Source organism: Athene cunicularia, assembly GCF_003259725.1.
Source record: "Athene cunicularia isolate RWA chromosome 7 unlocalized genomic scaffold, athCun1 chr7_part1, whole genome shotgun sequence".
NCBI lineage: Eukaryota > Metazoa > Chordata > Aves > Strigiformes > Strigidae > Athene > Athene cunicularia.
The window spans coordinates 20,431,262-20,441,789 of record NW_020799107.1 but is presented as its reverse complement, the minus strand read 5'-3'; the positions used below and the strand labels follow the sequence as shown (position 1 = coordinate 20,441,789).

General features: G+C 63.5%; 1 protein-coding gene across 4 annotated transcripts; it reads right to left on the bottom strand.

The window, feature by feature from the left end:
• Positions 1-66: 66 nt before the first annotated feature.
• Positions 67-10,082, bottom strand: PTPRN (protein tyrosine phosphatase, receptor type N). Of its 4 annotated transcripts, none has more exons than XM_026852789.1 (22): positions 9,975-10,082; positions 9,690-9,803; positions 9,319-9,424; positions 9,026-9,224; positions 8,518-8,848; positions 8,191-8,307; positions 7,991-8,070; positions 7,623-7,909; positions 7,072-7,158; positions 6,833-6,912; positions 6,525-6,589; positions 3,965-4,177; positions 3,641-3,850; positions 3,402-3,549; positions 3,169-3,242; positions 2,795-2,872; positions 2,542-2,661; positions 2,268-2,434; positions 1,136-1,189; positions 952-1,016; positions 772-872; positions 67-670 (listed from the first exon to the last, which is right to left on the bottom strand). In XM_026852789.1, the coding sequence occupies exons 2-22, from the start codon at positions 9,697-9,699 to the stop codon at positions 599-601; spliced, it is 2,664 nt and encodes an 887-aa protein (XP_026708590.1). In that variant the 5' UTR covers positions 9,700-9,803; positions 9,975-10,082; the 3' UTR covers positions 67-598. The 4 variants fall into 4 exon arrangements, with proteins under 4 accessions (XP_026708590.1, XP_026708592.1, XP_026708591.1 ...); XM_026852791.1 differs by having other exon boundaries at positions 772-845; XM_026852790.1 differs by having other exon boundaries at positions 8,518-8,842.
• Positions 10,083-10,528: the final 446 nt, after the last annotated feature.

Here is a 10,528-nt window from a genome sequence, read left to right as displayed (position 1 = left end):
GGGGGGAAAGACACGCACACAGTCCCTGTACCCCCCATACACACACAGTGAGAGGCCAGGCCTGGCTGCAGCTGCACGAACGCGACACGAGAACTTTATTCACATCAAGATACAAAATTATATTTCTCTAGAAATTTCTTTTCCGCTCAAGTGACGAGGCAGGGAGCACACAGAGGGAACCTGTGGGTGTGCCAGGCCCTCCTGCACCCAGTGCTGCCCAACCACAGGGGACCCCTGCCCACTCCTGCCCCATGCCCAGGGAGGGAGCTGACACAGGACCACCAGGTTGGGGGGCAAGAGAGTGGCTGGAGGGGGCCCACAACCAACTCCCAGCAGCAGCACCTGGCCCCTCCTCCACAGGGGATAGGGGACACAAGCCCAGTCCCCTCTGGTGGCAGCAGGTGCGATGGGGTTCCATGTCCTACACCCAGAGAGGCTGAGCCCTGTATCCCTGGGGAGAGGGGCAGGGAGGGCTAGGAGGGAGGGAAACAGAGCCAGCAGCACAGACAGCGTTTCACAGGGAGAGCAGGGCAGGGCGAGGAGGGCACACGAAGCCAGGGGAGCATGGGGGAAGACGAGAGGGGAGGGCTCCTCGCCATCACTGCGGCAGCGCCTTCAGGATGGCGTTCACTTCCTCAGCCACGGCTGTCAGTGCAAACTCAAACTGGTCCTGGGGGAGCAGAGGAGGGGGGCATGAGGGTCCCCACCAGCCCGGCTCTGGGGGCTGTGTGTGCTCAGGGCGGGAGGGGAGCCCCAGTTTGCGGGGGGTACCTTGGTCTGCACCATGCCGGGCCGCTGGTCTCGGATGTGCTCCAGCGTAGCAGCTATGTCTATTTCCTTCACCCCTGGGGCAGAGGAGGAGGAGGAGGGCGCTAGGAGGGGGGTCCCTGGGCCGAGAACATGGCCCTGCACCCCTCAGACAGGGCAGAAGCGGTGCTGCCCTGCACCCACCTTTGGCCATTCGATTCAGGACCATGTCGATGAGGATGTACGTCCCAGTCCTTCCTGCACCGTCACTGCAAGACACAGACGCTTGGAACAGGGGGACAAGCTCCAGGGACTGGTCCTGGCCTGCAGGTCCCAGCCTTTCAGCCCCCCCCACCAGCCTGTACCCCCCTTCCATCCCCAGCGGTACCTGCAGTGCACGATAATAGGGCAGGAACGACCCCGATAGCACTTGTTCACCTTCCTGCAATGACAAGAGGAAGAAGGTCAGGGCCCCGCCATGTTGGGGACGAGGCTGTGCTAGGTGCCCCTCACTGTGCTGAGCCAGGGTGGGCAGCAGGCACCCCATGATGTGGCCCTGGGGGTCTGGTACATGGCTGCTCCTGCCTCCCCAGCGGTGCTGGGCATGGGATGGGGACCATGGGTGGAAAGGGGCCAGGGCAGGGAGATGAGCCTGGCTCCTTGGGTGCCTGGCCCAGGGAGGGGAGCAGTAGCAGGACCCCCAAGGGAGCAGCTCTGGTCCGGTGGGGCGCGAAGCTGGGGGCCAGGCGCCGGCGGGGCTCCCGGCATGCTCCATGCAGCAGGCACGGCTGCCAACGATCACTTTTGTGACTATGCAACTGGAGCCAGATTACTAGCTGCAAATCACAAAAATGACGCCGGCAGCTGCGAGAGAGAGACAGAGACAGACAGAGAGACAGAGAGAGCGTGAGCGGGGCAGAGGGGAGGGTGACGTGCTCAGGGACCCCCTGCTGCCCTAAGCAGGGGGACCCCACACGGCCTAGGCACAGTGACTGCCCAGCCCCCAGCAGGAGCCCACTGCCACCCAGGGGCCCTGAGACCCCAGCAGGCGCTGCCTGCAAACCTCCTGGGAGCAGTCCCAGCCCTGCAGCCATCTCCCCAGGCTAGCTGGGGACCCGCTGGCTGTAGGGCATGGGGAGCGCTGGGTCACAGCTGTTCAAGGCTGACTCCGGGGGTTTCTTCTTGCACCCATAGCTAGGGAGGGTGCCAGGCAGTGCTGCCCCCCATGCCAACTCTGGGGAAGATCACTTTCCCACCCTCCCCTTGAAGGCTAGAGAGCCCTGGCAACCTCAGCTGCAGGTTCCTTGCCCACCAAGCTCTGCCGAGCCTCATCCCAAGCTGGTCAGAACCTGGTGGTTCCACTCCTCCCCATGCACAGCAGCCCCCTGTCCCCCCAGCCGGTCCATGCCACGGCCCTGACCCTCATCACACCAGCAGCTATGTCCTCGCCCATCAATCCCCTGCGGCTGGGACCACCGCCGGCACCCTGGGGGCTGGCACAGCCATGGGTGGGCCCTCACCTGCGGAAGTCGAGGAGGGGCCGGGTGGTGGCGGGGATGCCCTCGGCCGGCCAGCTGAGGAAGTGGAACTGCGTCAGGGTGCGGGTCTCCTGCGACTGCACGTTCTTCAGGTAGAAGCTGCGCACCAGGAAATCCTCACACCAGATGTGCTCTGACACCAGGTTCACCTGCCCGAGAGAGGCAGCTGGTGGGCATCAGCAGTGGGCAGGGGGGCTGTGCCTGGGGGGATGGGGGCTGGAGGTTGTTCTGGCCCAGGGCTACTGGCCACACTTGCCTCGTAGATGTGGTAGAGAGAGGAGCCTTCATCCGGCCAGTAGCGGTCACACTGCTTGACGCTGTCCTCAGCCAGCGGGCTCAGCATGACGATGACGGTGCAGCCATGCTCCCACACCATCTGTGAGCAAGGCGCGGGGGGTGTCACTGCTGGGTGATGGCCCAGGCAGGGGGGCAGCCGAGCTGCTGTGACCCATCTAGTGGGCAGCACCCAGAGGGACCCCCAAGCGCTGGCACAGCCGAGTGACGCTTACCTGCCAGAAGTCAGCGATAGTGTGGGACAGCGGTCCCTGTGTGGCAATGTACGCTGGCATCCGTGGGTCGTGCTCAATCTTGAGAGGGAAAGGGGGTGTCAGACTGCATGCTCTTCAGCCAGGGATGGGTGACACTGGGAGGAGTGGGGGGATACTCCAGGGGTGATGTGAGGGTTGGGGAGGGAGCTTCAGGTGCCACAGCCAGGAAGGAAATGGATTTTAACCACGTCTGAGCAACAGGGCAACCACATTGCTCACATCTGTAGCCCACAGGGAGGTGAGCTCAGTCCAGCTCCACCCTGGAGTGGGAGCCTCACCTGGGCTGAGCACATCAGAGAGGGGTAATAGGGCAGGAGGCCCCGATGATCACTCACAATCGGACTGGCATTGATAAAGTCACTGCGAGAGGGGTTGGTCTCGGCTTTCAGCTTGATCCGCACGTGGTCATCTGGGGAAACAGAGGCCAGGGGATATGGTGAGTGCTGGGGGAGTTGGAGGCAAACCCATGCCGCAGCCTGCCACAGCCCAAGCACCCCCATACCCTGCACCGCCCTCCTGCCACAGCTCTGGGAGCCAGTCTCTGGGGCAGGGCAGCCAGGATGCTCACAGGGCACATAGTCAGGGTTGCGGTTCTTCTTCAGGTTGGCTTCGCTCTGGGCAATGGAGCAGACGCTGGGCTCAGCCTGGTAGGCACAGAGAGCCTGCCACTCCTTGGCCAGCCGGTCCCGGTTGCGGAGGTGGTCCTCCATGTAGGCCTGGGGGAGAGGGGTGGGGGTCAGCCCGGCAGCCAGGGGGGTACACAGGGGGGATGGGGAAAGGGGATGCCACCCTGACAGGCCAGCTCACCAGGATCATGTGTCCAGTGGAGATGTCCATGTTGGACTGGACGGGCTCCTCACACCAGGAAGGCGTGCTGCTGTGGGAGCTGGGACTGGGCTGTGGGGCGTCGCTGAACTGGGACGAGACGCTGCTGACCCGTGAGTTCTCCGCCGGTGCCGCTGGTGCCTCAGCGCGGCCAAAGAGAGACTTGGCAGCCATGTGCTGGCGGCACAGCTCCTGGTGACCCCAGTAAGAGCCCTGTCCTTCCTTCGGCCACAGAGCTGCCCTCGGGCAGCCCCGTGCACCCCAAGTGATGCTAATGCAGTGGCACTGCATCCTGCGGGGTCCTACCTGGTACTCGAAGGTGGTGTCAGCAGCACCCTCGGGCCCCAGGGCAGCCAGACGCTCCTTCTCCCGCTGCTTGGCATGGCGCCGGAGGCAGAAGGCCGCGGCGGCTGCGATGGCCACGCCTGCCACACAGGCCAGCGCAATGAAGGTCAGCAGCACCGAGTGGAAGCTGTCCCCGAAGCGGGATGGGTGCGAGTAGGCAGCAGCCTCATTTCGCTAGGGGCAGAGCCAAGCAAGAGTTAATGGGGGGCACCTGAATGGGGCTGGCAGGGGCAGAGATCCTGTTCTGCACCACATTTGGGGTTGTTGGGGGCTAAAACAGAGCAAGGGTGCTCAGTGCTGTGCTGATTCTCCCAGCACCCTCAGCTGAGGCAGAGCTAGTGTCACTGGGGTGAGGCACGTGTGGTTACACCATATGTTGCATGGGGCAGTGCTCACACTGGTGTTCCTGGGGTTGTGGCAGCGACCTGCTGCTCCCCTGCTCCCAGCACCCAGGGCTGCCCCTCCTCCAGGAGCCCCATGGAGTTTGGGTTCAATGAGCTCCAGCCCAGCTGGAAGTCAACAAGGGCCAGATTCAACCCAAGGGGTCAATGGCAAAGGACGAGCCACTGCAGTGCTGGGTCCAGGGCAGCAACTGCTGCTCCCAGGGGACTTCCTCAAATGGGGCTGGCTTTCCCTGCAGCCACTGCTCCATGCCAGGACATGGGGAATGTGCCAGCACTGCCACAGGGCTGGTGCCATCCTAGCTGCAGTGGCTGAGGGACATGTCCTCCCCATTGCTTTCCTCAGCCAGGACACAGAGCAGTCCCTGCCACCTTGCAGGCAGGGCCTCCAGAACTCCTTCCCTGTGGCTGGGTGGCATAGGCCAATCTGTACCAGTCCCATGCTGGGATGGGATGGTGCTGAGCCCTTGCTGGATGAGACACTCCCCCCCAACCCCCAAAGGCTGAGACTTCTCAGGGCCTTGTCCCAGAGCTGCTGGTGATCAGGACACTGCCCCCTCCAACAGCCAGGGCCAGGGGCAGCAAGGCGATGCTGGAGCATCATCACCAGCAAATACCCTGTCCCCAGTGAGGTGCCAGAGCCAGCATTACCTCACTGCCACAGCCTCCCATTGGATACAAGCCTGATGAGGTTACCGAGGGAACACTGTATCATCATCACCTATGTCATCATCATTATCGCCTGGGGATGCCCCTGCCCCAGGGGTCCCCACTGCTGCCTGCAGCCCAGCCTGGGGGCCAGTCTGACTGTTGCCAGAGCCCAGCCACCTATGCAGCCAGGGGCACCCACCAGGGCCAGCACCTCCCAGATTCTCAGGGCACCCAGGCAGGAGCAGCCCTGCAGCCCTGGAGGTGTCAGAAGGGCTGGAGATGTCAGCAGGGCTAGGGGGACAGAAGGGACCTCCCTCCCAAGTCCTGCCCAGGCCCTGCTGTCCCTCTTCCTCTCTACATCCCTCCTTCCCCAAATCTTGCACCAGCCCCACCAAGTTCAGACCCCAGCAGGGGGATGAAGGAAAAGCACAAGCTGGTCTGGACTGGGGAGGTCCTTGCAGAACAGGGCTCACAGAGCTGCCTCAGCCTCCTCTGAGCTCCAGTTCCGTCATCTCTGCCATCTCTCCCAGCTCCTGCCACTTGCCACATCAAAAGGCATTGCCATAGCAACGTTCCACATGTTGCTGATAGAGACAGGTTGCCTTGGTGGCCAGGCCATCCCTTCTCCATGGCCTCCTCCTCCTCCTCCTCCAAGGCTGCCCTTCCTTTCCTCCCTGCCAATGGCTATGGCCACAGGGCAGGAGGGTGGGAAACAGGGACCCCGGGTTGGGGATGTGTTGCACCACCTCCCCTTCCCAGGCTACAAACACGGGAGCCAGGCTCAGTCGCCCATCTCCAGCCCTTGCTCCCCACTCAGGAGACTGCTTCCGGGGGGGGTCCCCAAAGGAGCACAGGGAGGGGGTGGCCCTCTCCAAGCAGATGGCTCCTGCTCCATCCCTGCCTTCAGCTGCTTTGCCATTCTCTGGGGGCATGATGACATTTTGCCTGCCTAGCTGCAGTCTCTGGGGTGCTCTGGTTACAGCTGGGCACTGGGGTGCCTAGGCCACTGCTAAGATGGGGTGTGCAGACTGGAGGGAGGATCAGGATGAGCGAGGTGCAGCCTGCAGGCCCCCAGTCTTGCATGGAAGGGGGAAAGCCTCCGGGAGTCCCTCCCAGACTGCCTCCAAACCCTGCAGAGCTTTTATTTTGGAGAGTGCCGAGTGCCCTGGGAATGCAGACGGCTGGGCAGCAAGCATCACGCTGCCGGGTGGAAGGGAGTCACTGGAGCGGTCCTGCTTCAGCCCATCCCAAATAACCCGAGTCCGTCTGCAACACAGCAGCCCAAAAGCTGCCCAGACCTCTCTGCTCCTCAGCTGCCCTACAGACCCATGGGGACAGGTCACTCACAAAGACCCCTGTGCCCCAAGGCAGGGGCACAGTGTGATTCCTGGCTCATACCCAGTGGCAGCGCCCCCACTGCCATGTTCCCGGCCGCCCCAGCCCCAAGGGACGGGCATGCTCACTCCTACCTCTCCCACTCCCGTTTGCACGATCTTCAGGCCCAGCTCTGACTCCAGCTCTGACTTTACTTGCTCTGTGGAGAGAGAGGAGATGGTCAGAGGGGTGCTGCCCCTCCACCCAAGAGACCCCATCAGAGACAGAGCCAAGGGATACTCCTGACAACTGCCCACCCTACACCAGCTCCCCAGTTCAGCCCAGGGCACTGAGATATATGGTGGGAGCACTCCCTTCCCGGTCCCTGGGAAGGGGTACCCCAGAACTTGGGGCTGAGGGGTGGGGAGAGGAGCAGGACCAGGGTGACCCCTGCCCAACTCACCAGCCTGGTTGGCCACCTCTGCCAGCGAGAGGTTCTGGGGGTTCTGCCGGATGCGGAAGGTGAGCGCAGGGCCCACGACACTGCCAGGGAGCAGGGGGACACAGCATGAGACTGGGAAACGCAGACCCCCTCCCCACCCCCACCACAGGGGGACTACAGGTCCCTCCTGGCCCCTGACCCAGTGTGGCTGTGCAGGCCAGGGCTGTGACAACAGCACCCTCCGGCCCCACTCTCCTCACCTGATGTTGATGAAGCTGGCTGTGGAGAGGTGGAGGTGCTTGGCAAGAACCTCCAGCAGCCGCACACCAGCAGCCAGCCCCAGTGGCCTGCAGGGACAGCAGCAGGGTGAGGAGAGGGTAGCAGGGGCGAGGGGACCACCTACACTCCCTGTGGCTGGGGAAGGGACACGGGCAGACTCAGGGAGTCTGGCTGCAGAGGTGTCAGGGTGGGCAGGTGGTAAGAGCATGGGGATGTATGGTGATGGGGGTGAGCTGATCTGCCCCCCCCCCCCGCCCCGGGTATGCACAGAGGCAATTGTGCACACAGACTTGGCTGAGCTGTCCCAGCCATCTGTCCTTCAGCCTTGGCACGGGCCGAGAGCATGGGCTTTGGGCGGCACAAGGGCTGCAGGTAGAGATGGGATAGGGAAGCTGACCCCACTGGAGACCCAACCCTACCAGAGACCCGAACAGGCTCAGCCAAGCACGTGGACCCGTGACAGCTGGGGTGGGGGACAGGATACAGACCTTCCACACATGCACACCCCCTCGCCTGACCCCCCGGCTCTCACTTCTGGTCCGTGATGATGTAGCCATACTCGTCCGGTGGCCGCGTGCCCTGCTGCGCCCCACCATCCTTTGCCTCTGCATAACTCTTCTTCTCCACCATGATGGGCTTCCCAGGGCTGAGAGCATCCTCAATGTGTCCCCGCTGCGGCTCAGCCCTGGGGGCTGGAGAGGACGCTGCCCTGCCCCTCAGCCCATCCCCTGGGGAGTTGCTGGCTGGGATTTTGGAGGGTGGCACTGCGGAGGTAGGGGGCACCAGCTCCTCTCCGTGCTGCATGTCCCCCTCTGTCACCTGGAGGGAGGGAAAGGAAGGAGCTGGGACCTCTGAGGATAGCCCTAAGGGTGTGCTCTCCACCTCCCCCTCACACCCCACCTGTGGCGTGACATCTCCTCCAGCACCACCCTGCTGCAAAACCACCCGTTTCGCTGTGGGCACTTCAGGGCCAGCAACACCTGGGAAGGAGACAGAGGTCCTGTGGCACCTGCCCTAAGAGGCAACACCCCTACACCCTAAAACATGCTGGCACCCGCTGCTGCCAGTCCCTGCCTGCCCTGGCCCTGAGTCCTGCTCACCAGAGCTCTGGAGAAGCTGGAGGAGGGTGGAAAGGCTGCTCAGCTGCTGAGGGCTCAGCTCTGGCAGCCCCAGGCCGTAGCTGGCCAGGAGGGAGGCCAGTCTCTTCAGGGCAGCATCTGCAAGAGGACACAGCACCAGGTCTGATGCTCTGCATCCACACAGGGATCACGGGCTGGGGATGCATCAGCTGGGAAAGGTGGGGTCAGGGGGGGATACGCTGCTCGTGGGTATGAAGACAAAGAGGAGGGAGAGTCTGAGCCATGAGGAACGTGGATGTGGGGACAGAATGAGGATGAGGGCTTCTGCCTGGCTGAGGGACATGGTACCTGTCTGTGCAGGGGGTGGCTGGGCAGCCAAGGGCACTGGCTCTTCCCTCTCCTCCATGTCCCTGTAGTCACTGGGGAGTTGCAAGCTGTGCTGGACCCTGGTGCCAGCAGGGTCTGGGCGGCCAGATTTCTCTCTGGGCAGGGAAAGCATGCCCAAGTCCTGGAAGAGATGCCCCCCGTCCGTTCCTGGCTGACTGCCATAGGAGGGCATGGGGCCGGCCCCAAAAAGGGCCTGGGCAGGGACCCGGCCCAGCAGCGTGGAGGCCTCAGGGCTCTGCCTGGCTGAGCTGCTGGGGAGCTGGTGAGCACCATCCTGGTAGCCGAACTGCAACTGAAACACAGAGCCACCATAGTCAAATCCCACAGGGCCCCTGCCACCCCATGCCAGGGCACCCCAGAGCCGGGGTGGGGCACCCCAGCACTAGCAGGAGAGCACTGAGAGTGCAGCACCCCCCTGCCCATCTCTACCTTTCCACTCGGAATTAGGGGGCTGACCCCCACGTCTTACCTTGTGGTAGGAGTAGGGATTGAGCAGAGCCTCCTCGTAGCCCAGCTGGGGCGGCGGGGACAGCAGGAGGTGCTCCAGGTATCGCTGCACTAGGGGGGAGGGCAGCAGCGGTGGGGGCTGCCCCAGATGCTGAGCTGCTGGCAGGCCGGGGTCTGCTGGGAGCGGAGCTCGCCGGGGGGAGCCCCGGAGGGGCAGGAACCTCAGAAGCAAACAGTGTTGGGGTGACTCACCTGGGTAAAGGGTAAGTCACACCCCAAAGCCCCATTTAGGGGGCAAAGCCCTCACTGCCCTACCTGTCTCTGGCCACCGGCTCCAGCGAGGGCGGCAGGCGGAGGCGGGGGATGCGCTCCATCTCCTGCGAGATCACGTACTGGGTGATGCCATCCTGCCAGGAGAGCCCTGCCACGGGAGGGGGCTATGAGACATGGAGGAAGCCTGGGCACTGCAGGGCAAGTGCACGGGAGGCCACCCTCGTGTCCTGACCCTGTATCCCATGGCTCAGGTTTGGCCCTGGTTCTCCCACAATCAGCTGGACCCCTCCTCAGCCCACCCTGACCCCTGGGCCAGCAGGACCCCAGACAGCTGCAGTGCCACTAGGTAACACTGCCTGACACCTCCTCCCCAGCAGGCCACAGTGACTCTCCCCCCACGCTCCCCCCTTCACCTTGTGCCATGAGATGCCGCAAGACATCCTGCAGGCGCTGGAGCACGGGAGAGGTGACCTGGAAGTAGGGTCTGTCCTGCACGGAGCCCACCTGGCACTGCCCAAACAGCCCATCTGCAAGAGAGGGGGGGCAGCGGGGCCAGACAGATGAACACCCTGGGGTGAGGGTCTCTGAGCACAGCCTGACCTTTCTCTTGCCACACCTCCCCACTTTGTACCCCAAGTTCCCCTGCATGGCAGCCCATGGAAGGAAGAGGGGATCCCTGCACTCTGCTAGCTGCTTACCCTGCACACACACCTCCTGGGGGGAGCACAGCCTCCGGTCAAACAGGCAGCCTGGGATGGACAGACAGACAGACTAATCAGCACAGCCTCTGAGGGGGGCTCCAACGGGGTTTGCTCATCACCAGCTGCTTGGGGAGCCCCACTCTCCAGGAAAGGGCCACGGGGGTGTGATGTGGTGAGGGGGCACAGCCGGGTAGCTCAGGGCAGGGCCTCAGTGCCAGCCTTCCCACCCTCAAAGCCAAGGTGGGGGCTATGTACAGAGCCTGTCCCTGGCTCTGGGGAGCAGGGGGAGGCCTGGAGTATTTTGGGGTGCCGGCAGTTAGCAAGGGAAGGCTGAGAGGGCAGAGACCTGCAAGACAAAGTCTGTTGCCCTCCCACATGTGGCATTACAAGGAGGGACACAGCCCTGCACCCTGTGACAGCAGGGACCCACTCTCCCTGCGAGGGGGACCCCAAAGCACGCATACAGCGGGGGGTGGTGGTGTGTCTCTCCACCCCCTTCGCGGGGCAGCACTTGGGCAGGGGGCGGCTTCCCCCTTCCTCTCCCCCCCCCC

Bases quoted from the DNA above. Each gene is read 5' to 3' on its own strand.
- PTPRN (XM_026852789.1), bottom strand. The intron at 1,017-1,135 runs GTACCGCTGGGG...TGTGTCTTGCAG, and splicing joins CCTATTATCGTGCACTGCAG to TGACGGTGCAGGAAGGACTG. The intron at 671-771 runs GTACCCCCCGCA...CTGCTCCCCCAG, and splicing joins CCGGCATGGTGCAGACCAAG to GACCAGTTTGAGTTTGCACT.